The following is a 26,077-nucleotide window of genomic DNA, read 5'->3' on the forward strand; positions in this document are numbered from 1 at the left end:
AGATAGGCACATGGTACTTTAGAGGCCATTGTTCGACACGTACGGGTTTATTTCCGTAGACTTTCCAGAACCTTTTATTTTTTAGAATTTAGCCATATATAACAAAAAAAGCGAAATTTGTGTCAAAAGCCTACCTTCGAAAATCGCAAAAACAGCAAAGGCTATAGCCTTGCTTTTTTGAAAGTCGAAAATTTTAAGTTGTTGAGATAATGATTTCAATTGATCAGAAAAAATAAAATTAATCACTACAAACCTGGTCGCACGTTGTATAAACGCGTATTTGCCGAGATATTGCAAAAAAAGTTGGATGATACTGCGATTTTAGTGGGAGCAAGGGAAAACGAAATGAAAGCTGCGCTTTTGATAATAAAGATTAGAATTACGTTTCATTATAATTTATGTATAGTTTTCATCTTATAACCTCCAAGAAATGTTGCTAGTACTAATAGCATTTGTACCCTGAAATTCATTTTTGTAGTACAGAAACCCTTTAAATTCTAAATTTTTCTTTAGGCAATTTAATTGATTAAATGTGATTCAGAAATGATTATAATTCAAGGTGAAACGTTTTATTTATAGTTTTCATGCAATGTTGTATTATTTGCCTCTATAAATGACACTTTTTCTAGCGCGCAATTTTGTCCAATATCTTATTATATAATGAATTGCATATTATTGATGGTTTCTGCAATTAATAACTGTCCAATGCTGTTTCTATGAATATGGGATGAATTCAATAATATGTTGAACTTTCCCTGACGCACGCCTTTTGTTCTACGGACGTTATCTTTCGTTGCCGTTGATCACGCTATTCAAGCTTCACAGGAACAGATTGTAACTGATAACGCAAGCATTGCACGAAAAGCATTAACGGCACTGAATTCCATACTGTGCTCCTCAGTCAGCTCAACTCCACAATGTTACATCATTTTCTTGCATGCCACGACATTTGAAACGGCAATGATAATTGAAAATATTGAAGTATATCAAATATACGTTCTGTACCGTCTTACCACTTTTATCCAGCTGCTCAGACTGAATTTGACATCCTTTGTTTGAACCATTACCATTTACTGGATTCCCCATTGTGACATATGCCACCAAGTTTTCACGCAATTTCCAGATAACACAGACAACTTTCAGATGAGAAAAAATGTTTATTATCACAAATTACTACAGATGTGAATACGACGAAGCACAACACAATCTATTTATTGATCACAGAACTTCTTTCCTTATATGTTGGTATTCAGACTACAGTCACAGTACAAAGTAGTATTGCCTGGCCGCCGGTATCGGTCGTATTCTGCCGCCGGACTATCTTTTTACGTTCGATATACCGGTAATTGTAATCGATAAATTTATTCTTGCACTATACCATTTTCCCCTAAGGATAAAATGCGTCCAGCTTTTACTCATCACGGATGACGAAATCTGACAGCCTTTGTGTTATCCGCTTTTATCTGTGTGAATTCCGTGCGAAATTGTTTGCTGAAAAATTAAGCAATGTTGATCTTTTTGAAAATGCACAGTGCCGTGGCCACTTGCTTCATCCAGCTGGTCATCAGCCTCATTATCATCTTTGTCATTGCCATTACAATTTGTCCCATCAAACAAAAATAAACTTCTGCTGTACTGCTCTGCTCTGAATGCGGCCTCTTTTCTCTTGTTTTTATTCTTGAAAAACACGCTCGAAGTAATTTCAGTTTCTCCACAGCCTCACCAACACAGAGTTTTATTCGGCAACAACAGCACGTTGACGTTAAGCGTTGCGTTGATTAAGCCGTAAATCGGCACCAGTGTGAGGCATCAATTTGCCAGCACCAATCGTGTTAGGGCAATGTTGAATGACAGCTAAAGCGGATGCCAGCCAGTTTTCACCAAATACACTGTCGATACATTTTCCATATTCGCAACAGATTCTTTCACTGCTTGGTCACTGTTGCACTCCACATGCGTAGACGACAACCAAGCAGATGCATGCACATGACTACGACGACGGTGGTAAAGCACTATTTTCCCCTGTGATAATCATTCCTAGTCACTTGTACTGCTGTAATCCACAGATTGCTAACAACATCCATGTAGGTGGCAATTATCATTGCAACGATAATCATGTCATCGACGATGCTGGTTGTGGCTATGTTCGTAGTCAGTCCAATAGGTTTCTTGATGTTGACAGCCATAATATGAGGTATACAAAGATGACGAAGTTGTAGTAGCGTCATGTTTCAATTACTGACAGTTTCCCTCACCAGAGTCAGTGAATATAATCTGAAACTGAAATAAAATTGAAAAAGTAAAAATAAAAAATATGTGCAATAAATTCACCATATCTTATCACAGGCTGTTCAACGTAACATCAACAATCCCGTATGATGGATGACTGCCCCAATAAATATTGCCATCTATTCTGGAAATGGTTCAAGTCGATCAACAGCTCATGGCACGTGTAACAGACCACGCAATAGGGATGCCAATGATTTGTGGTATTTAGACAATGAACATAGACCATCAACTCGCCCACCTGAAATCGCTTGCATCACTGGCCACAAGCCATGCATGAAAAGGCAGACGATGATGCAGCTGAGGTATACCAGCCCCAACTGCCTCTCGCTTACGTCGTTGACTAAAAATGCACCTCTTCTCCATCTAAACTGACAATGTACGACAACAACGTGTGTCGTTGTCCTATGGTGCCAGGTGTAACAATGGATTATGTACACGCCACCTCTCGCCAGAATTTCGTTTCAAACTAACCCATCCACAAAGAAAAAGGAACATGTGAACACCCCCTGACCCCAGTGAGTGGACAAATCGCAAAATGCTCCGTCACCTGAAAGCGAATTTAAACACTATTAACTGGAAATAAATTACCAACAGAATAGTCAAATTTTTTTAATTCGAAAATTTGCCAAGCCTAAAACAAACGTTAACATTAAACAAACTTGTAAAAACAATTCTTGTGGTTAATTTTGCACTTTGCAATGTATTCTGCTAATTCTGAAATATAACAGTCTAATAAGCGGCATAAAAGAAAATCGATCATAAAATGCATGAAAAGCATGAATAATTTTTTCTAAATTGAGCAATAACGTTTTGAATAAAGGCTTTTGAAAAACAATAATACCTCTTGATTGATAGTATCAGTATCAGTTTGGAGTGTATTGAATGACAGAAAGCTTCGTCTTTTCAACAGTAAGCTGAGTGAAATGCATGCAAAAAGCATTGTCATTGTAACCAATACTGGAAATGTTATATGCATGATCAGCGTGCAGGTTATTAAATGTCAAATTTATAAAAGCAAATGTTCACAATCAATTGGAAGTAGTTGAAGTGGAGAATGATTTTCGTTTGGAAAGTTTTTCTCGTTCTCAGTTTCACTGTTTGGCAATTCTTTGCTTCAGCTGACTATGAACCGAATTGGGATTCGCTCGATTCACGTCCTATACCATGTTGGTTCGACGAGGCAAAGTTTGGCATATTTATGCATTTTGGACTTTATTCCGTTCCTTCTTATGGCTATTCGTCCGAGTGGTTCTGGTGGTGGTGGAAGGGAGAAAATCGAATTGATCAACGTAAATTCATGGCTGAAAATTTCAAGCCCGGTTTCAGCTATCCCGATTTCATACCTGGCCTGACTTGCGAACTGTTCGACGCAGAGCACTTTGCTGATGTTGTGAAAAAATCCGGAGCCAAGTAGATTTAGAGATGTGTATTTTGTTCAAATTGTCAAAATCAGAAATAATATTGCCCATCAATAATTGCAGATATTTTGTATTCACCAGCAAGCATCATGATGGTTTTGCCATGTGGCCTACAAATTATTCATGGAATTACAACAGCTATGATGTTGGTCCAAAAAAAGATATTGTGGGTATGTGTTTTGCATCAATATGTTTAAAAGGAAATTGGAATGCCGAAAGTTTTTTAATGAAGGTGAACTGGCAAAATATGTGCGAAAAGCTGGCGTGCGCTTTGGGCTTTATTATTCACTGTATCAATGGTTCCACCCTCTCTACATGTGGGACGCTTCTGAGAACTTCAAAAATCAAAGATATGTTGAGGTTATAATAAATTGAATAATCCAAAACTGAACGAGAGATGTGATAAATTGAACAGAAAATTGCAATACCGCTTAAAAACATTTTCATTTAGGCAGTTGTGAGACCGCAGCTACGAGAATTAATCGAAACGTATAAACCTGATTTGCTGTGGAGCGATGGAGACTGGGATGCCCCGGTTGAATATTGGAATTCCACTAATTTTCTTGCTTGGCTTTACAACGAAAGGTGATGATCTGTTGTTCCATTCCTCAGTTTGCTCACGTAACAAACAACAGACGGTATTAAATTGCATTTCAGTCCAATAAAAGATGTCGTAGTCACAAATGATCGTTGGGGCAAAGGAGCAATGTGCCATCATGGTGGCTTTTTAACGTGCACGGACAGATACAATCCGGGAACGTTGCAAAAGCGAAAATGGGAAAACTGCTTTTCCATTGATAAAATATCTTGGGGATACCGTCGAGAAGCAACTTTATATGATTATCATACTGCTGAAAGGTTGATTGAAACAATGATTGAAACGGTCAGGTTGGTTTGAAGAGCTTTTGTTAAAGTGGAATTTTAAGTTTCATATTAATTATTCATTCAGTTGTGGTGGAAATTATCTGCTCAACATAGCCCCTACCGCGGATGGACGAATAATGCCCATTTTCGAAGAACGCTTAACTCAAATTGGGGAGTGGCTTAAAATTAATGGTGAGGCAATTTTTCAAACAATTCCTTGGAAATATCAAAATGACACCACGACAGCAAACGTGTGGTAAAACAAAGCGAAGCGAAGCAGCAACTGCATACTAAATTATTCACATTGCTATTGTTATTTTCAGGTATACGTTCAAGATGGCCAATTATTCACATTATAAAACTAACCAGAATAGAAATAATTTTTCTGCAGTTTACGCGTTTTTCTTCAACATACCGGAAGATGGTATTTTAATATTAGGTTGTCCTAAAGGCGGACCAAGAACACAAATACAGCTGCTGGGATTTCCGGGCAATTTGAACTACAATCTTTTGAAACCGAAAGGCTTAAAAATTGATCTGAAAAGTGTCAAATATGTTTCAAATGTGAACTGCTGCTGGGTTTTGAAAATTGTAGGACTACTTCCAGAATAAACAAAAAATGCATTTTAAAAAGATCATTAACATTGCGTTGGTTTTGGCAAATTTCAACGCGACAATATGAATTACATTACAAGTAAATATATTGAAATTCATACTGCGATTGGTGTTTCCATATCAATAATGTGTACATTTCAAGTAATGGTTTAATTCAGAAGCTATGCTTTTAACTTCATTTCAATTATCACATTATTATTACAATTTGACCATTTGAGGTAAAATTAGGTTGAAAATAAAAATTAAAAAAAAACAAATTTACTTAACTGGAATTTTGTAGAAGACCTTCTTCGCTTGTGTGAATTTTCTCTTCAGTAAGAAGTGAAATTCGATTTCAAATTCAACCTATTTGACATTGATTGACCTAAAATTTACAACTCACTAAAATTGAACAAAGCTGCTAAACAAAGCAATTAATTACATCAGTGCTAGAAAAGTGAACTGAAGCTTAAATCGACCAAACTTTGACAACTATAATGTTTGTCAAAACTTTTAAAAAAAGTAAAATGCGTACCTGTCAAATTTAAGCACACTGTAAAATAGTCAGCTTTTTGAGTTTCGAAATGGAAAATGAAAAGAGAAACTTTTTCAATATGAATATCAATAACATTGAAAGAATTAAAAATAAATAAATTTATTAAAATTTTCAAATATCCAGACCAATATTTTCACAGGAAGCATCCGGTGGTCATTATTTGCAAAATGTTGTTGTTGCTCTTCTTCCAGCAGCTTTTATTGCAAATCTTCCTTGATTTCCGGATCATTCAATATACTGTCGTAGATATCCGGCAAATCTTCTGGATGTACTTCTGCAACTGGCCCGTCCACAAATTCTCCTAAATCATTAGCACGTCAATTTCAACTTTACTACTATTCGGTTCGGTGAATTACCACCAATCTCGTCCAAAACGGTCAACAACAGGTCATTCTCATATGTCGGTAGCAAATACCTGTATATAAATAGAAAAAAAATTCTCACGTTTGAGTAGTAACAATAAAATTTGAAACACATATTCTCTCCTATATACTCGTCTTTATTCCACTTTTCACGACCCGGTAGACGCTTCATTTGCTCTTCACTTTTCTCGGAAAGATGTTTTTTCAGCGCATCCGAGGAACGCAAATCATCTTTGCCGCAGATAAAGCAAACAAAATCATGACACTACAAATTAAAATAATTATTTAAAAATTACTAATAATTCGTAGAGAAATGAAAAAAAATGCAAAACCTTTTTTCTGACGAAATTAACAAATTTGATTCGCTCGTAAAAATCCATCCGCTCATTTTCCAAAAATTCACTGAAATGGAAATGGTGCTGCTCCTATAAACAAGGCAAAAATGATCGTCGAAAGCACCAAGCGTTACAGCAACTAGCATCAAGGGCTGGTGCAAAATACCAACATGTGCTGCAACAACAGCGGAACCGCTTGAAATGCATTGTCGCACAGCAAACAAACAAACGCCAGCTCTTCTTCGATGTCTTCTTCATCCCATTCGTTCCACGATTCCCTAACAATTTCGATTTCTCCTTTATGCTAATTACAACAATAAAAATTAAAATCTCGCTCAATTATACTCTTCTGCTTCTTCGTCGCTGTCTGCAAATGTGGCCAGAGTATCTTCGAAATCTTCTGCGAGTACTTCAAGCCATTTTTTGCCAAGTTCCTAAATGTCGTCGCTTTCTCTTTTAACTTATAAATCGCTGTTAACAAACATGAATAAAATAAAAGTTTTTTTTCTATTGTTTCTCCAATAACTTTTCATTTAATTAATAAATTAACGTGTTCGATTAATTAATTATTGATGACAATATTCAATCATCACACAAACAAACAAACAAACACATCAAAGTAATATTTTTGCTCCCTATTCATTATCAGTACGGTGAAAAACAACCTTACCAAATAGTTGATCACGTAAAATTTATCATACAATACGTTTTTCGGATTAACCTCACGGTGCTGCATTATGCGCATATGCTCCATCAGTGCACGATTGTCGGCAAAATATTCTTCGCAGTACAGACACTGATTTCTAAAATTGTCCATTTGATTAAACGCTTTTGCTCAAATCAATCACCGAAAAAATCAAATGCACACCAACCTTCGTATCATGTCTGACAGGATGTCGATGTACTCGGTGACGAAAACTGAAATTGAAATGAAAACTTTTCATGATCATTTCAATTTGGAAAAAAAAATCCACATCCTTACCCATATTGTCCGGTGAGCCCAAATTCAGACGGTGTATCAAATACAAATGATGTATCAGTTGGGATCTAGGAAGAGAAAATTTATTTGTACTCTTCCATTATACATACATAATAGGTTTATGGTTAAACAAAAATTTACTTCTACAAATTTAAAATAAGAAACAATGAAAGGATTAAATTTCAATAACAACATTTACAAAGAAAGTGTTCAGACCTGTTGCCATGCACCGTGTAACGACAGAACAAACACTGACGACAAAATGTACTGTCAATTCTTTCCCTCTGTTGGCATTGCAGCACCTCTTCCAAACGGCGCAAAGCGAGCTTTTCTCTCAGTTGACGATCTTCGCCCACTGACGGTGACATCAAATAATAATTATCCACTTCACCTTTAGGTTAGATCATACATATCATGAAATCAACTAGAAGAATTATGAAAAAAAAACATTAAAACAATCACCATCTAAACCGTCCGACGACTGATCAGCCACTACAAGCGGAAAGATGGACGAAATATCTTTCTCGCCGAAACGTTGCCGCCAATATTCAACATATCTAGAAGTTGGAAATTATTCAATTTTGCACCAAGAAAATCCCATTCAGAACCAACCTTTTCAGATCGACGATTAAATCCATTTCAGTGATGACAATTTTGTGCATCTTCAACAGATGTTTCGCATACAGAGAAGTATCTTTTGGCAAGTCAAAAAACTCCAAACACATCAAACACATTGTAGGTCCACCCCATATAGGAGAATAGCTGAAAATTGCCATCTAATCGAGTATGAACAGAAATTCCATAAATTCCTCCTATCCTACCCGACAGGTGGAATGGTGCCTGAAAGTGTGCGAATGCGACGTTGTGGAACCGGCAAACTGATTCGATGCTTCGCTCTTTCCGCCAGTTCATCTTCGCTTTCACTGAATGGTTCCTCTAGAACAACTGCAAACAAAGACCAAAATCATTTCAATCAGTATACATCACAACAAGACATATATGCACATATCACATTTACAATTTTGAATTGGATATGTTGATGTATAGTTCACGTCGTCCACGTTCGCTTCAGAGATGGTGCATCGTTGATCATCAGTTCGACTGCGGCAATGCTCTGCAAATATTAACATAAAAATGCCATCCAATGACTAATGCACAAAATCAACAACCATGTTGTCAATGCGCGCTATTCAACATTTACATTAAACGTTTGAATTGTTTTGTAACCTGTTCTTGAGGCCTTCAGAAGAAACGTTATTTTGCAGCAAACACCGAACACAAAACAAAAATGCCCTGATGTTCCTATATTTTCTACATTTCGTTTACACAATGATGCTACCTTATTTAGCGCCTTCTTGATGCCATATTCAGTGCAAAATAAACCCAATGAAGCAAAAGCAATATCACGAAACAAAATTAGCTTAGCTACATTATCAAATGAGGATAAAAATTAACCATATCAACTCTAACAATACTCTACTTTTCCACGCTTATCACTGTTGCCATTATAATTATTAAAAACAAATTGAACCAAAAACAGGTAAGAGAGGTAAACGATACAGTAAGACAGCGCAAAAGCATTCATATTCTCTTTATTAAAATTCCTAATTATCAAATATACATATATAAATAGATACAGTAATCATTAAACTTTTAAATCAATTAATTTGCTAAACTAATTTAAATTCATTACAGCCCCTGCAACAATATTATTTATTAATAAAATAAAGAAATTTTCCAACTAAACTGTTCGTTCTCAAATAAGACTTCACAATCAACATATTTTTAAAATTTTATATACAAAATAAACACTACTATAAAAGTAATGACTGTTAAAAATAACTACTAAAAAACATTATGAAAACTGTTTACGAAATTCATGTAAAACTTGAATAAATCAATAAAATTACTTCTCCTGTGATAAAAATCCCTTCGATAGCCTCTGTAGTTGGAGCAGTGCTTTCTATCGCCTTCTGAAACGTATTTCCTGCGCGTCGTCGAGACGGCAGCAGTGGTATTTTGATCAGAACTATCTTCTCTCTGCTCTTCGGAACTCATCGCGAACTAACAGCGTTTGAACAAATCTAAATAACAAAGTAAAACAGCAAACACAAATCAAATCTGCGCAAGCTAGAAATTGCAAAATTATTGACGAATATACAACATCGACAACAAAATCTACAGATTGCATAGAAGTGATCAAGTTCGAATCACTGAAACGCAGTAACTGTCTTTTTTGTTTCAAATTAAAAATCAACACAAGCATCACTTACTAATACCAAGCATATATCAAATGACAGTGACAATAACATTACCTAAAATGGACATTACTGTATTGCTTTGTTCAACTAATATCTGTTCAATATTACTGTAAAAATAGTTTTTGATGTATACTACATTCTATGCAAATTTGAGAAAATACTCTTTTCACTGATATGAAGATGGCTCGAAGATCAAAGTCTATGTTGGCCCTCTACTTGTAATGACTAAAAATGTATATATATAAATATATAAATATATATATCTATATATATATATATATTACAGTTTATGATACAGAAAATATTGAAATTGAAATTGAATAAATGAGCATGCTTCTTCTTAATTCAATTGTCGAAAGTGACAGTTATAATGAATAACATATAGAAATTACCAAAAATTTTCTGTCAATAAATATTTATAAATTATTGAAAGTTTTAGAAAAAAAATTACATTATATAATTAATTGTGTAAATTGCTTTCATAATATCATTTATTATAATTATTATTATTAATAAAAGTGAATAAATAAATATGCACAGGCAACTACTACTACTTGATAGGTTTCATTTGCCACAAGCCATCATTTAAATAATGTATGCTGTCAATTCCGACACCTTTGTTCACCTTCAATATTTCTTCTGAACTCATCTTCATCTCACCAATAGCCATAGCATGCTGTTTACCTTCGGCCATAATAGCAACAACAGAATTTTTTTCAATCTCCGGCGTCAACTTTGCTCCTCTGGACGTCAACCCCGGGCACATCACATTGGCACCACTCAATACAAATCGAATGGCACCTTTGTCGACTTGTTGCCAGGGTAAAAGAAACGGATACTGATGAAGCAAGCGTAAAGTTGGGATGAAAGAACCGTCGCGACTTTTGAAAAACAACAAATCACCATTAGGACCGATAAGAATTTCCACACGATCGTGACATTTCAACAAACGAAACGGTTCTTTCTTTGGTAAAATCTGATCCATGTACGGTTCAATGGATGGATACAGTTCGAGCAGTTTCTTACGTATCTCTTTTTGAACAGAACTTTTCAGCTGCTGCATACCACTCACCGATTCTTTTTCATTGAATTTTTTAAACATCCCTACCAAATATCCTGAAGAAAAATAATGAAAATTTTTGATTATTGCAAAATTTCCAAAAACAAATTATAATTAAACACTTTTTCAAGTAAAACATTTTCAATTTTATACAAAGACAACGTCGCAAATCCGTCTGTGCTCAACAGAACAGCAACAGCATTTTGAGAATCATTAATGCAATTATTGTTTTTTTTAATTAAAAGAAATTCAAATTTTCAAAAGATTTTCATCGCATGGAAAAATTTAGAAAAAGTACACAAATAAACTGTTACGTAAATTTTCTGCAAAATGCCATGCCAAATTAATAATTTTTTGCAAACCCATTACAATAAAATTTGATTTTCAAGTTTAACATACAAATTTTCACAACTTGCGAAATCACTCACCACTGATTAGTGATCGATCATTGACAATATATACTATCCACTAGACTATTTTTCATTATCAGTAATAAATTTTCGTTAATATTTTCATTTCAGTTTAAAAAATACAATTTAGAATACTGTAACTTGTACCTTATTGTTTTTACTTTTCGCACGGTACAGTTTTTGCGAAGCGGTCGAATAGATTGGTAAGGTTTTGAAATGAAACGAAAACGTTGCCGAAAATGGTTCAACAATTCAGGAAAAGCGAAACGTGCAAAGAATGGAAAACAAGTGCTGCGTTCAGGTATGAAAGGAGTGTTGTTGACGTGCGACAATGGTCTCGAGAATCGTTGTTTGGCGGAGGCGTTGCAACTTTTCAAAGAATACACTGCAGTTGATTGTGACAGTTCTGCCACGGTGTCGAATTACGTGAACCTCGAGTCGGCTGTCCTGTACGACGCTATTGATCAATGTGTGAACAGTTTGACGGTTGAAAAAGATGCACTTTACGCTGTGGAAACTGGCGTGAAAAATTGTCCATTTGTTTCGTGTCCAGTAGAGGCAGATCCCGTGAAGTTGGTGAATAAAATCATGGAAGATGTGAGCAACGGCGTCCGCGCATCGAACAGACTCATCCAACGTCTACTGCCAGTGGAAATTACTTGCCATGCAGACGTTGACAGTATATCCAATTTTGCAGGGAAGTTGATCAGGTTGCATTTTTCCACCGACGCTGCTATAACAGCCGAAGAGTCTTCTTATGCAATTGTCTACAGAGCGCGGAACAATAATTGCCTGTCAAAAGAGGCCATTTATGACCGCATCAATGAACAAATACGCCTGAATAACAATAAATTTAAAGTTGTACTGGAAAATCCGAAACACTGCATACTGGTGAACACTCTGAAGGACGTTTGTTGCCTCAGTGTTGTACAGAATTATTACGATTACAAAAAGTTCAACTGGAATCAAATTCAGTTATCAAATAAGTTGAAGGAAGAAGAAAAAAAAACGGATTGAATTTGGAAAACATTTTCATCAAGCTTTTGTAATTTCTTCATTTCATGCATTTTTCAAAAGTGGTGCTGCTTTCGACACCGCGCAACGGTTGGGCAAATGGCATCGACCGCATGTTTCACAGTGAGTGAAAGTTAACTTCACGCATCGATTGCAACTAAAGCAATGGTTGTACGCACGGCCATTCTGGAAAAATATCGGTATATTTATTCAAGAGCTCATTTTGAGAATAGTTACAATGAATTGAACGCTAACCTTGGATGTGCAGCTATTGCAAATGTTGCAGTGCAAATTCGTTTTGATGACAAATTTGTTGCAATGCGGACAAAAGCTAAATGAAAACAGCGTTCATGAAATTTGGTTGGAATGATAAAAATAAAAATTCATAAATTAATGAACATTATTCTTATTGTTATCATTTGACAATGTTAATTCTGTCCGACGAACCGATTTTCAAAACGTACCGATATCTTGCGTCGTTTGTCGGCAAAACCACATCCGCCGGTGATAAAGATGTGAAAATTCGAATCGGTGATTTGTCTGCTTTAAAATTTGGATGATTTTTATATTCTATCTGAAACAATCAACAATGGGAAAAGTGTTTGGAAAAATTGAAGACAAACCACCTACAATGTAGTCTAACATGTTCAAATTTGGGCAAGCTTGTAGAATCTTTTTCTCCATAAAATAGGGAAATATCCAAATAATTTCACATTTTGCAGTCACATGAGACGTATCATTCTTGTGAAGCTTGTGAAAAATTTTCTGCAACGAAATTAAACTTTTCCCAATTGCGCTGGTCAAACCACCAAAAGGAGGGTCGACAATGATCAATAACTTTGTGCTCTTTTTCAAGAATTTCTTAAGATAACTGCGTCCAGTTTGTGTAAAAACATAATTGGCAAATAAGTTGTACTGCGCGCAGCGTGAAGGAGGCCAAAATTGTTCCTAAAATAAGCATAGAACAACTCATACAAGCAAGCGAATTTTCCCTGAATTGTGCCCTGGAGCAGCACAGCAGCATGCAATCAATCAAACAATAATCACAACAACTTCAAAATAAGCTTCAAGTTGAAATTAAACAAATCAAAGTTATACACTTACAAACCGTTCGTCATAATCTAGTAGAAAACTTTTCACCGATGCTTTCGACTTGAACAAGTGTAACAATTCTTCATGCACTCGAGGTGTACCAATGCACAGTACGTGATCAAAGGACAGTTCAAGTGGCAATTTTGCCAAAAATTTCGCACAACTGTCGGAAAACCAATACTGCTAAAAGAAAGCAACCATTTAAATTCAGTGAATACAAGGAAAATGTTCAGATCGAACCGCTTCTTTCTTTTCGCTTTTGGAAGCTGTAAGCCACATGCATGGTCGATTTAAAAGTCTGTTGGTGATGTTGAATTTCAATTTATGCTGCACGTGCTTGGACCGTTCCTCGGGCAGAACAAAATGACCACATGTAAAGCAAAACTGTCGATCCTGTTTGTTTTGTTTCACTTTACACAATCTGAACAACAAAACTGAACAATAATCCAATGTGTAGTTTATTTAAGTTGAACTTCAGAAAACCAACTCAACACCTGCGATAAGCTTCCACAGGTTCAAAGCGACGAAGCATTCGAATTTTCTTCTTCGTATCAACAACTTTCTGTTTTGGAAATTTCTTTCCAACGGGCCAATAAAATGAACATTTCTTCCTATCTCGACACACAGAGCAAGCATAAAATGATATTTTTCGATTTTTTCTTTTGCGACAAAACTTCAAACATGGTCCTTAAAAATTTACAATATTACAATTGAAAAATTATTTCACTGAAGAAAAAAGAGATTATTCTATACCGTGAATACAATACGGGCGAACATGTTGAGGTATTGCAGTTGAATTTTTTGCCATTATAATAAAATAAATTAATCACAACTATTTATACAAAGGCATAGCTGTGAGAAAAACCTGCAATTCTAATATTACTGTAATACCGTATTGAATTACCGTAAATAGAAATAAAGTAATTGAAATTCGACTTTTTCAAATTTGTTTTCTACTGTACACTTGCAATACGTTGCTGATATTGCACTTGAAACTATGCAATATGATCAAATAACTCAAATTTGAATATATAATTTAACTGATACCTTTCTGCATATAGAAAACGCTTTTTAGATTGAAGTTTCATATATGTTCTTATGAAGATGAAGATTTTTACATAAAGTAAACTTTTATTTTTCTACAGGAACATATGTACTTTTAACTTGATATTTATGAAAAATTCAATAATTCCATACGTTAATAGAATCGAATGGAATAGCCGATCAGAGCATTTGAATCTGTCAATGTAGCAAGTTATCCCACAGGGGTGAAAAGGGTAAACGAGATGAAAGTATCAAATTGGAGTCATTTCCATTAAATCGATCGTATTAAATGTAGCAGAAAGAAGTTTAAATTTAAAAAAATAACAGAGAAAATCTAGATCAAGAAGAAATTTATTGTAATGTAGAATACGGATAAGCAGCGAAATGTTTTCATTACGCATATCACATCGAGCGTGGGCAGTTGAAATGATGAAAAGATCCGAAATGTAGGCGACGAAGTGAGTGAGTGGATCAGTGGTGAATCAATCAATGACAGTTGAAGTTGGAAATTTTATTTGAAATGATTCATGCATTACTTAAAATGAAATTGTCAATGAATTTCAAATACAGATCCGCAAACACAGCTTGTGCGTTACAACTTACCCATTAACTGAATTTATCAGCAAGTAGTATTTAATTAGCAGAATTGATTCATTCTTTTCGTTTCTTCCTTCAATAAAACTCACCTATAAATAAACAGTAAAAAAACCAAAATAACACAGCTTTCCCTTAATGAAGTACAATCTGGAACTGAAAAAAGAATAATTATGCATACATCACTTGCGAACGAAACAGGCTGCAAACAGAAAAAACACGTGCAAAAAAAACACCGTGCAGTGTATTGAATATTAATTAATCATTAAAACGATTAAACAATTGTTTCAAAATTTAACAATCCGGGTTGTTGAAAAATGAAAATTTCTTTCTTCTCCTTCCTAAATGAAAAGACAAATAATTCGGAAGTGATCACTGAAGTGATCGTTGATTCAGTATGAATCAGTGTTTACGGAGTTTTCAATTAGTAAAATGTTTGCCCGCGCAGCCGACAGCTGAATAAGTTTGCAGTAGAGCTCCAGTTGTGGAACCAAGTCAATTATACAACGTACCAATGGCAACATTCCATGGTCGTGTCTGTTTGCCCATCTGCTAGTCGTTTGGGTTAAAAAGGAGCCTGCATCACAGGGCAAGCAGTATGTACTCGGACTTGTGTCGTCGTTCAACCAGTCCAGTGATGTTTTGCAAATTGAACATTCTCCTGTGCCTTGGTGCAACAATGTGCGCTTTTGTGGCGTCGTCGCAAAACGACGTTGAAAATGACATCGCCATCAAGCCATGCAAGCGAAATGCAACTTACCAATTGGACATGGAAATGGCGTTGCTGACCGACGAAAACGGCATGCACATCTACCCGGTGGATTTGTCCAAAAATCTGGTCTTTCACATGCTGTTGATGAACAAGGGAGATCAAATTTTCAAAACTGTCACTGATGCAACTCTACAAATGAAACTCACCTATTTTGGTAAAGAAAAATGGATAACCATACCCACTATGGGAATGCTGTAAGATTGATTTTTCAAATAATACCATTAAGAAAATACATATATCGTGTGTACATGTATAAACCAACTGATCACAAGCACACATACACATTTTAGCAGCAACATTCGAGAATGTTATGCATGCCCAATGCCACACGGTGAAATTCCAATTGTACAAGAGCTGCCGTTGAACGCTTACGGTCCATTGTTGAAAAAGATCGGCGGAGGAGTAAGCAGAATGAAAATTCCATTTCGTGTTCAATCAATCAGTCCAATTGTGCATTTTCAGGGTACCTATGCAGTTACTGTATCAGTTAAAGAGGATACGCCTGAGAAAAGAGAACTGATGTGCAAAAGAATCGAAGTAAAATTGAAGTGAATCCACCACCACCACCACCACAATGCTATTAACAATGCCGCCCATTTCAAATAGTACTAATTTATTTATATTATAAATAAAATTCAACTATGAGCTTTCAAATGTTCAAATATCACGCAAAAGAAAAAACAAAAGCAAACTTTTTTAGCAACGTTTAACTTAAAATTCCAACAACTGAACTGACAAAGAATGCTAAAAGTTGTTGGACAAAAAAAATATTGGATAATAAAATATAATAATAACCGAAAGTGAATTTCAACCGAAAGGCGGCAAATTGTGGACAACGTTTTCCATAAATTCCAAGCAACATAAAATTCATGAAAAAACAACAACCAAACTTGCCGCCAAGTTTGGCAATGGAAATGAAACAGCTTAACAACAGATAACTATTTTATTCCATTCGTATTCGAACTTCAAGCTACGTCGTTCAACGGTCTTACCTGATAAAACAAACAGGGAAGATAAAACATAAACATAACTATGAAAAATTCCCAACAGCAATAATAACAATAATAAAATTCAAATGCTGTTGCTGGTTAATAAAATATTACTGCTTGCGTTAAGTAAAAATGAAATTGCAAAAAAAATACAAATGCAACCAACAGAATGCTTGCAAATGATGGATCAACGACGTTGACGACGTTTATAGAATTGGGTTTTGCCGTTGTCCTTCATTCGTCGCTGCTTGACAACACCCCTCTGCTTGATCTCCTCCCATTCGGCATCTTCTTTTTCGTCGTCTTTTTTGTCTTCGACTTCTTCTCCTTTTTGCGCTTCAACTGTGCTGTTCCATTTTTCTCGATCCTTGATCAGTTCCTCGATGAGGAAGCGAATTCTCACTGCGACATCATCTTTCCGGGCAACTGCCAGCAGATATTCGTAAATGTCGTCGACTGACAGGAACCGCCGCTTCGGTTCCCGTTCCATCTGCTGGCTGATCCTCAGCTCAAATTCCCGACCCATCGTCGACAACAAAACGCAAACGTGCTCCACAAAAATGTCCTCCTCTTCAATCATCATGTTCATCAAGCATTGCTGCACAATGGTCAATGTAATCATTCGCCACAAAAACAGCTTCCCAATCAGCCGCATAATGCCGATGGTGTGGCGTTTTGTGGATGCGCTCTGCTCATCAAATGCTGCTTCCAATTCGGCGCGCGTGCTCGGATCTTCTACACGTCGCAATGCTTCTCCTCGCTGGCGTAATTCAGAATACACCCGACGGATCGAACCGAACTGCGATTGGCAGAGATTCAGCAGTTCGGTTCGGGTGCTTTTGGGACAGTTCTTTTGTTCATCATTGCTTGTCTGCCTAAAATCTTCGCTGCATATTTTGCAGCACAATTTGACGTAAATTTCCGAAAAGCCCGGCTCTTGGACAGCTTTGTCGAACATCAGACGAGCCAACATTTTCGCCCTCTCGGCGGTGGTGCATCGGATACTGATACCAAAAAATTGCACGGCCAATTCTTCGAACGTTTGCTCGGTCATTTTGTTCAATATCATGCGCGCATCGTTCATCAAATCCTGCGTCTCAAGCTGCTCTGCCGTCAATTCGGCATTGTTGCGCTTCCAAGACGGCACCCAAGCATTACTGTCCTGGTGAAGATGCACCTCCGCGTTTGGAATTCTGTGCTCAATAACAATATCCGGGCTGGTTCCACTCTGCCCTTGTGGTGCCACTTCAATGGAGGAGCTCTTTGTTGATTTATTATTCTCTAATTCATCATCCCTAAAGTACGGCTTCTCGGGTAGTATGATGTCGTTGAAAGCTTTCAAATTCAAAATCAACGATCCCTGCGGTTGAACAAAACAACACTTCAATTTGCCGATCTCCAACATCTCGGTCGAACTGTATCCGATGATCCGTTTGCGAAAAACTTCATTCGTTCTGAACAGTTCGATGCTTTCCAATCGTCGCCCCAGCTGGCCCACTTCCAACGATTCGTCTTGACGTTTTCCCAAATTGTTCTCCAAATTCAAACCAGCTCCAGTCGACAAGCGGGAAACAATGGGCGCTTCATCTTCTTCGCCACCTTGTTCGGCATTTTCCTTCGTGTAACCATTTTCCAAATGCTCACCAACATTGTTGCCTGGCCGCTTTTCTTCTTCTTCATCGTCCACGGCCATGCGAACGAAGCGCTTCGTTGCAACAGTGCTGCGGCCCTTGCTCAACCACTGTTCAACGTGACCCTGCTCACTGCTAACATTACCGGCGGTTGCACATTCCTCCCGCCTGGAGCCACTAATCCCATTCGCAGAGGCAACATTACTGCTCACAGTTAATTCCCCTTTCGATATAAAAATAGACGCTTCAGCGTTGTCGCCAGCAACAAACTGCATGGGGATCAAAATGGGCACCATCTCCATCTCTTTCCATTCATTGCTGCTCGAATCCGGTATGGACATTTTCATCCCATTCAGACGCAACAGTGGAATTTTCATAGTTTCCGTCGACGCTGCTTCAGTAACTTCTTTCGGCTTATTTTCTTGTCCGTTCTCTTTTTGCGGCGCAACTGTCGAATCATCTGCCGGTGAAGTTTGTCGTTCCGTGAAATCATAAGCTACGACCACTCCACTGCGGCTAACTATGCCCTGCTGAAATGGCGCCAGGTCGTTGGAGAGGGAGGAAAATTTATTCTTAAAAACAATTCTGTCAATTTTGTAAATTGAAAATTTATTTAAAAGTTTTTACCCATGCATTACATTCGCCCAGACCGTTTTCATAATCTGAAATATTTCATCATCATTAATAATTCAGTAGATATTTAAAAAAATGGAAACTATTTATACTTTTAACACTCAATGCTTGTTCTTGTAAAAAAAATTAACAATATAAATTTTAAAATAATCAGACCTTCGTAGAAATTAGAGCGCAAATAATGCGCCAACAAGTAGATTCCATTTGGCTCATCCAAAAGTTGCTTGAGCTGTGCTTTTGACAAGCGAAAAGGCCTTTCATCTTCACTGTCAGGCTCTTTCGGTCGCGTTAAGCCTTCCACATCTGAGCTCAACAGTGACTAAAAGTGAAAATAAATGAAAAATATACAAAAAACACAAAAATCAAAAAATAAAAGCTAAAATTTTCCTCAACACTACTAACCTTGACTTCCACACTAGCCTTCTCATCGGCTGGGCTCTTCGGCAACGGTTCTTCCACCTCATTACTGTCCAACTTCAAATCACTTTCCACTGAATTATTACTCTTCAAAAGTGAAAAAAATACAAATTAATACAAACTTCCCAAATTCACGTTAACGTTTCTGATAATAATTACAAATTCACGAGGGCTATCATTCACATTGCGGAAAATGGTAAAAGAATTTCCCATAGTGCCGTTGCGATGATCAACACCAACTGACGGTACAAACTGCTCTGTCGAATCTACAGACTTTGCTTCACCATTCCCATTGTCACTTGCACCATTTGAAACGTTCAAATTCGATCTTTCATCGGACATTTTCCTACATGACATGAGTTATACTGTAAATTTCACAAAACAAAGCAAATCAAGGAAGCAAGTTGAACGATGACACAATATTTGTCGGACAAAAAATTATAAATGCGAAAAATTAAAGCAAAAAAAAGAAAAAATTTTTCAACGGAAATATTATTTACAAGTCGTTCAGCCAACAGAACATCTGGGTAAAGTAAATTGAAAAATTCATCGATGAAATAACAATTTCTCACAAATATTTAACAAGAAAAAATAATGAATAGATCAAAAAGTCAAAACACATACTTATCAGAGCACAATTAAAGGCAGCACACGCGACGACTGAACGACCGCTAACTGACGAAATGCTCAAAACCACTGCACATATATATACAGAGGAAAGCTTTAAACTGAACAAAAAAAGAAAATAAGGTTTCTTTACAGTATAAATCTTACAGTATACATATTTTATTCTATTTAAAGTGAAATAAATTTGAAAATAAAATGCATAACATCACTTCTGTAGTAGGGAATTATCGGTAAAAATGGTACAGAGTTCTAGAGCATTTTTATTCCAATCTTTCCTTCAACTTTTATCATTTAAGAGGAAAATTTAGAATTTACACCAATGGAAGAAAAATTATTGGAATAAAATAGACCGTATCAAAATTTTTACATTTAATTCCTAGAGGAATAACAATTCGCTATAATCGGTACTCTAGAAAGTGCAAAACTGACGTTCGAATGAACGATTGTGAACAAACTTATGCTTAAATTATCAGCTTCAAATATATATATATATATATATATCAATAAATACAAATTTAAATATAAATATTTAGCAAAACAATAATAATGTATTTAAAATTGAAAATTTGAAATAGAATTTGTCGAAAATCTACAAATTCACTCAAACAATTTAGAAACGTTAAAACAATATATAATAATACAATATAAAAATGGATCATACCTCGAAAAAAGATAAAAACAATTGTTCACTCGGTTTTGACGTGGGACAGAGACGCCGTCAAATATCGTCTGCTAGTACAGTAAGAGAAATGAAAATTGAAAAAAACAACAACACAAGCTACAGTTTAGCATAGTATAGCAAAGCGATTAAAATTATTCGGCATGTATAAAGTAAATAACAGTATAAGGAACTGATTTCAATCAAAGAAAAATTTAAAGTTGGATTTGTAACAATTTAATCAGTGATAAAATATGTATATACGTGCTATAATGATAACATTGAAAAAACAAAGAAAAAATAGTAAAATTTTCAAAAAATTTCCAATAAAATGTCAACAGTTTTCAACTTTTTTGACTGTAGAGTTATGTTCAGGGTAGGTTGTGGATTGAATTATTTATCGGTGAATTAATTCATCGAACACTGTAGAAGTGCCTTGTTCTTTCAACAATCGACGCCTTTTGCGAGTCGACGGTGTCTAATTGAGCATGGGAAAGCAAATTTACAAAAATAGAGAAAACATTTTTGATAATTTTCACTTACAAGCGTGTCAAAATTTCGAGGCGTATCGTCTTTAGGCGGTGTTATAGGGAAAAATATATTTTTCGAAAAATCATGACAAGAATTGCTATCTGCTGAACATTTGTAGGCAGTTTCCAGTGCTGACTGACTTCGCCTGAGCAAAGATTCAGACGAGTGATAATCCATCGACTACAAGACAACATATCAAATCTATTAGAGAAAACGAAAAGAACAAAACGAATAATAATGCTGATGAATGAAGAACCTGCGAGAAGATGACCGAATGGGCAGCAGTAGCACCATCATCATCAGCAATCGACGACCAAAAGCCTGTGATTTCAACTTGGCCACTTTTTCTGCTCGCCTCTCCAACTCCTAATCATTCACTGAGCACCCACTGCGGTATGTGAAATGAAATAAATTTTTCCTTTAAAAATATACCCTGTGAATCATCTGCGCGTAGCGCTTGCATTCCAAACTGATAAATTCGACTGTTCGTATCATTGCCAAACAAAATTTCCTCTTCGGCTGATTCGTTCTATAATAATACATACAAAGTGTTGTGCCTGCTCAAAATCAACAACCGACAACTGAAACATTTTCCCCATTACCATTTCCATCATCAATCGCATACGCTCTAGTCGTTCTTGCTGCCATTTTTCGAATGTCGTATTCGCCTCATTTTCTTCGTCGTCACTGTTGTCATGATCGGCATTTCGTGCTTGTCCCTCTTCTTCATCTTCTTGATCAGAAATGAAATGAAGCTTTCCGCATTAAAAAAAACCACTCCATACATACTTGCAGCATTTCTCTTCCAAGCAAATCGTCTTTCTCGGATAGATTTACGCTGCTTGCGACTGTCAATCAATGCTTCTTTGTACATTTCCACCAGCTGCCGGTCGTCGTCCAACATTTGTTTCCTGCAAAACCGTTGTTCATGGACATTGACAAGAAGCCAAATCAGTAGTTTGAATAAAATCAAAATCATACAAATGAATTTTGCCAATTTCCTCACGCAGCTCGTTTTCCGACTTCACGACGTCCGCATCGCCGGCCTCGGCTTCATATTCGTCCACCTCATCAACATCCGAAAACATTCAACAAGCAAAATATCCACTGTCCATCAATAATGATCCAATAATATACCTCGTCATCTCCGGAATCTTCTTCCTCGTCACTGGAAGACAGTACCGCTTCTGTGTCCAAAAATTCCTTCCTTATCCTAAAATTGACCAACAATTACCAAACCTTACTTTGCGTTGGGAAAAGAATAAATTTACTTTTTTCTACTGTCCAAAAATTTGCTCCTCTTCACTTTCTTCAGCTCTTCCAACACTTGATTACCAAAAATGTTCTGTTCGCAATTTTCCGCATCGTCTGGAAGGTCTTGTTTCACATTTTCTTCAATCCGAAATTCATTGCTTTCAATTTTGCCTAAAATGTCACTATTCTGATCTTTAACAGCAGAACATAAACTGTTCACGTCTACTTGTGTCCGCTTGAAATGGTGACTCAAAATTCACCGGCATCCGTTCTGCATCAAAGCTGAAGGCAAAATCCAATCAAATCTTCGCATAAAACAAAAAAAAAATCAGCATTATTAATTTCAAACCCACCCATCCTGCGCATCTTCGTCGAAAACAAGACGAGATGGCGCCGCTGGTAAAGGGCGCCTCCTGGGCAAACCGGAAGCAAGTGAATAATTTGCAGCCACGATCGGTGACGATGCAAACGGAGCTGAGCAGAAAAATTCCAACGACGTGTCCGCGTCGAAGCGACATTTAGGCGTTGCCACGTTCAAACGACCACTCACCAACGGGGATTCGGAAAACAGAAGCTTGCTTTGCGTGCACGATGTGGTGGAATTGCTCTCCGACCTCGGCGTCAGTACCATCTCCCCGCTGCTGGTCAGCTTCTCGGACGACGGAAGCAGCTCTGAATATGACAAACTGCTCGAACACAGCTCATCTTCCTTTTTACATTCGTCTGACGACAATAGTCCATCAGGGTTGAAAAATGAATCCTGAGCTTTGATACTGAAACAATTGAACTGCTTGACAAAACAGGAAAAAAAGACAATCCCAACAAGCATTACGGAGCCGCATCTGCTTCGACAAAACTGAACGTGTCATCGAGATTCGGCTTACTGTCATCGTGGAAGAAAATATTCTCCATCGACAGATCTCGCAAACTTTTAACATTACGACGTTGCAACAGATTCGAACACGTCGGCTAGAACAGAACAGACATCGCAATTGTGGAAAAATAATCATAAAGAAATTTAAATAAAACGCTTGCTTGATCATCAACTTTGCAACCGTCATCTGTACCGACAGTGATCCGTTCTTCGGAAAATAAAACTCGAAATTAAAAACACAAACAAAAGAAATAAATATTTCTACCTTGAACAGTAGTTTGATATTCTGTGTAACCGTTGTCACTTTTTACAGAAGCCTTTGGCGGCCTAGACGGCACTTTTTCATTGTCAGTTTCGTCATTGCATTTTTGTTCTTCATCTTCATCTTCGCTTTCACTTTCCATTTTCAAAGGTCGCTTGTGTCTAGAAGCAATTTCCTCTTCATCATCTTCTTCAGCATTTTCGTTCTCTGCACAATCCTCTTCCTCTGTCTGCTTCCCCTGATCATCATCCTCATCATCATCATCTTCTTCGCCCTCTTCTTCTTCCTGTTGTTCATTTTCAGTCTCCTGCAGTTGCTCTTTGTCTTCATCGTTGATTTTCTCCTTCTGTATAAAAAACCCCCGTTTAAATACAACTAGCAAGAATTAATTTGCCATTTTCTTTCGTCTTGGCGTAACCCTAAAGCTTTCTTCCAAATCTACATCTACAAAAGGCTGAAGGGACTTCCGTGACTGATGTTCATCACGTCGTTGTTGTTGATCAAGCGCATATTGTTCGTATCGCCTCTGCAAATCAGCTCGACGTCTCGCCGTCAAACTTTCCTGTATCTGCTTCTTCAGGTCAGACCTTCGGAAAACTAAATATCACAAATCTATCTTTCTGTATGTTTGTTGCTGTTAAATTTTATTTCAAAAAAAATCAAACTTTTCTTCGGCGATTCTTTTGCTGCTGCGTTTCTAGAACACAAATTCGTGAACAGCATTTAATTCTGATTTTAGTGCATTTTGAAAAAAATAATAACAAACTTTCTGAATAATTTGGGAAACAGACGTTCAGCCAGAGATGGTTTCGGCGAACGCCAGTCATCCAAATCCAACAACTTCCCATCCGACGGACCAGTCAGCTTCGGCACTCCTGAGAACCGAAGAGTGGACAGTAATTTCGAAAAACGCTTTGGCTGCTGTGTGCTCGAAACTTTTGAATCGTCACTAGACACATTCGAACTGCTTTGTTCCATTGCCATAATTACTTAACGAAATAATTTAAAAACTGACAAATTCATTATAGTATTTTGTACATTTGAAATTAAAAAATTACAATTTAAACATATTACAATAACTTCCAATTAACAACATTTAATCAATAACATCAAACAAAAACTCAATCAAAATCAAAAATTAATTTAACAACAACAGTAATAATAAGCAATGACTGTAGTGATTTAAGGAATTTACCCTTAACTGCTACAGTTGGATAAAAGGTTTGTCAAGTAAAATTCAAAATTTATCATTTAAAATTAAAACCCTGCTTCAAACTCAATCATGCTAAAATTAAACAACGCATAATACAATTACAATTAGACAGTCCAAATCTGCAATTAGATAATGACTGTACTCTCAAACATTTCCAGAATTACCCAAATGTACTTAATTTTCAATTTTAATTCATTCACATTATAGTACATGGCAAATCTTTTTGTGAAAACAATACTTCTGGAGAATTTCGCATTATTCTTTTGTTGCTTAACACAAGGCTTAACAGATGGCAAACCGGTCGAACCGCTTCGAAAGTAACCCGTTCTCTATGCCCAATAGTTAGTTATGTTCAACGTTGAATAAAATGCAACTATTGGGAAAATTTTAAACCTTTTCGCAAAAACAAACGTACATTACCGCTTTAATACGTGATAATCGCCAAATCAGAAAAAAAATCGATTTACCATTCAAATGATAACACGTGCGACGCACAGGTAGTCGACAAGTCGTAAAATTCACAACTTATCTGTGATCAATCACTATGCACACTATAAACATAACAACAAAGAAAATTTTAGCAGGAATTTAAAAAGAACAACAAATAAAACAATGCGCATACAATTTATAATTCTTTCTAAAATTTGAAAATTAATTCACAAAAATCGGCATAGGAATGCAATGATTTTCGAAAACCTTGCGCACCAACTTCTTAATATGCCTCTCAAAAACTGTACGATTTTTACACAAGCACAACAGCAAATCAGCCTTCATCGGACAATAATTGTGAAAAATGTGAATGAGAAAGATTGAAACTCATTTTTCAATGCTATTATTAAAAAGTTGATTTCGTTTGATTCGCTGGATTTTGATTTTGCTACATTAGACTGTGTTATTTACTGGCCACTTCAAATTTCACCCAATGTAGATTAAGTGAACGTGCGTCAAATATGAAGAAGTTAAAGTTATCTAAGCAAACCGATACATGCAGTAATATATTTAATGATAAAAATGAAAAAAAGAATTCATTCATTTCCTTACCGCATACATGCGCGCTTAATGCTGACTGTGGATGACTGACTGTTTAGTTCAAAAATATAATATTTTACAGTAGAAATTTAAGGCGCCAAACACATACAGTAGGAAACTTATAAGTAGGTATTTTCGATGAATTTTTGAATTTATTTAAAATTTATCGATTGGCGTGATTGATTTTAGAATTAATATTTGCTTTTGTAACGTTTTTCATGCATAATCTTTATTATTTTTTTAATTTATCAGATTTTGTACCTAGCTCTCATATTTTGACCTAGGTGAACGTGTATTTGAAATGCAGGATTAATT

The 26,077-nt window shown here is 36.3% G+C and overlaps 12 protein-coding genes across 12 annotated transcripts; 4 read left to right on the plus strand and 8 right to left on the minus strand.

Moving 5' to 3' along the window:
- Positions 1 to 253: 253 nt before the first annotated feature.
- Tsp_02805 (conserved hypothetical protein) lies at positions 254 to 390 on the minus strand (the record flags this gene model as incomplete). Its single annotated transcript, XM_003379087.1, has 2 exons — positions 384 to 390; positions 254 to 352 (listed from the first exon to the last, which is right to left on the minus strand). Coding segments are annotated over exons 1-2 (106 nt in total), but the record flags the coding sequence as incomplete, so codon positions are not given.
- Positions 391 to 1,239: 849 nt separating this feature from the next.
- Positions 1,240 to 1,782, plus strand: Tsp_02806 (conserved hypothetical protein). Its single transcript, XM_003379088.1, has 3 exons — positions 1,240 to 1,342; positions 1,533 to 1,668; positions 1,707 to 1,782. Exons 1-3 carry the CDS (start codon positions 1,240 to 1,242, stop codon positions 1,780 to 1,782), a joined length of 315 nt encoding a protein of 104 aa, XP_003379136.1.
- A 72-nt stretch (positions 1,783 to 1,854) lies between these two features.
- On the minus strand, positions 1,855 to 2,228 carry Tsp_02807 (conserved domain protein). The gene is made up of 2 exons (XM_003379089.1): positions 2,046 to 2,228; positions 1,855 to 2,022 (listed from the first exon to the last, which is right to left on the minus strand). The coding sequence occupies exons 1-2, from the start codon at positions 2,226 to 2,228 to the stop codon at positions 1,855 to 1,857; spliced, it is 351 nt and encodes a 116-aa protein (XP_003379137.1).
- Positions 2,229 to 2,231: 3 nt separating this feature from the next.
- On the minus strand, positions 2,232 to 3,235 carry Tsp_02808 (hypothetical protein). The gene is made up of 6 exons (XM_003379090.1): positions 3,131 to 3,235; positions 2,878 to 2,920; positions 2,761 to 2,836; positions 2,528 to 2,629; positions 2,345 to 2,413; positions 2,232 to 2,280 (listed from the first exon to the last, which is right to left on the minus strand). Exons 1-6 carry the CDS (start codon positions 3,233 to 3,235, stop codon positions 2,232 to 2,234), a joined length of 444 nt encoding a protein of 147 aa, XP_003379138.1.
- Positions 3,236 to 3,259: 24 nt separating this feature from the next.
- Positions 3,260 to 4,755, plus strand: Tsp_02809 (plasma alpha-L-fucosidase). The gene is made up of 7 exons (XM_003379091.1): positions 3,260 to 3,278; positions 3,408 to 3,699; positions 3,771 to 3,877; positions 3,940 to 4,067; positions 4,159 to 4,292; positions 4,365 to 4,599; positions 4,657 to 4,755. Exons 1-7 carry the CDS (start codon positions 3,260 to 3,262, stop codon positions 4,753 to 4,755), a joined length of 1,014 nt encoding a protein of 337 aa, XP_003379139.1.
- Positions 4,756 to 6,753: 1,998 nt separating this feature from the next.
- On the minus strand, positions 6,754 to 10,760 carry Tsp_02810 (translation machinery-associated protein 20). The gene is made up of 8 exons (XM_003379092.1): positions 10,319 to 10,760; positions 8,416 to 8,511; positions 8,219 to 8,342; positions 8,010 to 8,159; positions 7,401 to 7,465; positions 7,291 to 7,336; positions 7,089 to 7,221; positions 6,754 to 6,852 (listed from the first exon to the last, which is right to left on the minus strand). The coding sequence occupies exons 1-8, from the start codon at positions 10,758 to 10,760 to the stop codon at positions 6,754 to 6,756; spliced, it is 1,155 nt and encodes a 384-aa protein (XP_003379140.1).
- A 584-nt stretch (positions 10,761 to 11,344) lies between these two features.
- On the plus strand, positions 11,345 to 12,145 carry Tsp_02811 (putative THUMP domain protein). The gene has a single exon (XM_003379093.1). It carries the CDS (start codon positions 11,345 to 11,347, stop codon positions 12,143 to 12,145), a length of 801 nt encoding a protein of 266 aa, XP_003379141.1.
- Positions 12,146 to 12,282: 137 nt separating this feature from the next.
- Tsp_02812 (putative zinc finger CCHC domain-containing protein 4) lies at positions 12,283 to 14,042 on the minus strand. The gene is made up of 8 exons (XM_003379094.1): positions 13,988 to 14,042; positions 13,729 to 13,921; positions 13,475 to 13,655; positions 13,247 to 13,417; positions 12,766 to 13,090; positions 12,590 to 12,685; positions 12,398 to 12,473; positions 12,283 to 12,328 (listed from the first exon to the last, which is right to left on the minus strand). Exons 1-8 carry the CDS (start codon positions 14,040 to 14,042, stop codon positions 12,283 to 12,285), a joined length of 1,143 nt encoding a protein of 380 aa, XP_003379142.1.
- A 1,428-nt stretch (positions 14,043 to 15,470) lies between these two features.
- Tsp_02813 (hypothetical protein) lies at positions 15,471 to 16,196 on the plus strand. The gene is made up of 3 exons (XM_003379095.1): positions 15,471 to 15,838; positions 15,935 to 16,046; positions 16,107 to 16,196. The coding sequence occupies exons 1-3, from the start codon at positions 15,471 to 15,473 to the stop codon at positions 16,194 to 16,196; spliced, it is 570 nt and encodes a 189-aa protein (XP_003379143.1).
- Positions 16,197 to 16,820: 624 nt separating this feature from the next.
- Positions 16,821 to 20,097, minus strand: Tsp_02814 (putative MIF4G domain protein). The gene is made up of 7 exons (XM_003379096.1): positions 20,089 to 20,097; positions 19,935 to 20,035; positions 19,474 to 19,660; positions 19,300 to 19,401; positions 19,054 to 19,216; positions 18,892 to 18,926; positions 16,821 to 18,836 (listed from the first exon to the last, which is right to left on the minus strand). Exons 1-7 carry the CDS (start codon positions 20,095 to 20,097, stop codon positions 16,821 to 16,823), a joined length of 2,613 nt encoding a protein of 870 aa, XP_003379144.1.
- Positions 20,098 to 20,996: 899 nt separating this feature from the next.
- Tsp_02815 (putative claspin) lies at positions 20,997 to 22,034 on the minus strand. The gene is given in 6 exon segments (XM_003379097.1): positions 20,997 to 21,077; positions 21,143 to 21,310; positions 21,387 to 21,487; positions 21,563 to 21,659; positions 21,676 to 21,854; positions 21,920 to 22,034. 6 exon segments carry the CDS (start codon positions 22,032 to 22,034, stop codon positions 20,997 to 20,999), a joined length of 741 nt encoding a protein of 246 aa, XP_003379145.1.
- A 22-nt stretch (positions 22,035 to 22,056) lies between these two features.
- On the minus strand, positions 22,057 to 24,504 carry Tsp_02816 (hypothetical protein). Its single transcript, XM_003379098.1, has 9 exons — positions 24,287 to 24,504; positions 23,939 to 24,107; positions 23,524 to 23,866; positions 23,414 to 23,481; positions 23,217 to 23,353; positions 22,734 to 23,157; positions 22,402 to 22,619; positions 22,268 to 22,343; positions 22,057 to 22,197 (listed from the first exon to the last, which is right to left on the minus strand). The coding sequence occupies exons 1-9, from the start codon at positions 24,502 to 24,504 to the stop codon at positions 22,057 to 22,059; spliced, it is 1,794 nt and encodes a 597-aa protein (XP_003379146.1).
- Positions 24,505 to 26,077: the final 1,573 nt, after the last annotated feature.

The sequence above is a fragment of the Trichinella spiralis genome, assembly GCF_000181795.1.
Source record: "Trichinella spiralis strain ISS 195 chromosome Unknown Scfld2, whole genome shotgun sequence".
Classification (NCBI taxonomy): domain Eukaryota; kingdom Metazoa; phylum Nematoda; class Enoplea; order Trichinellida; family Trichinellidae; genus Trichinella; species Trichinella spiralis.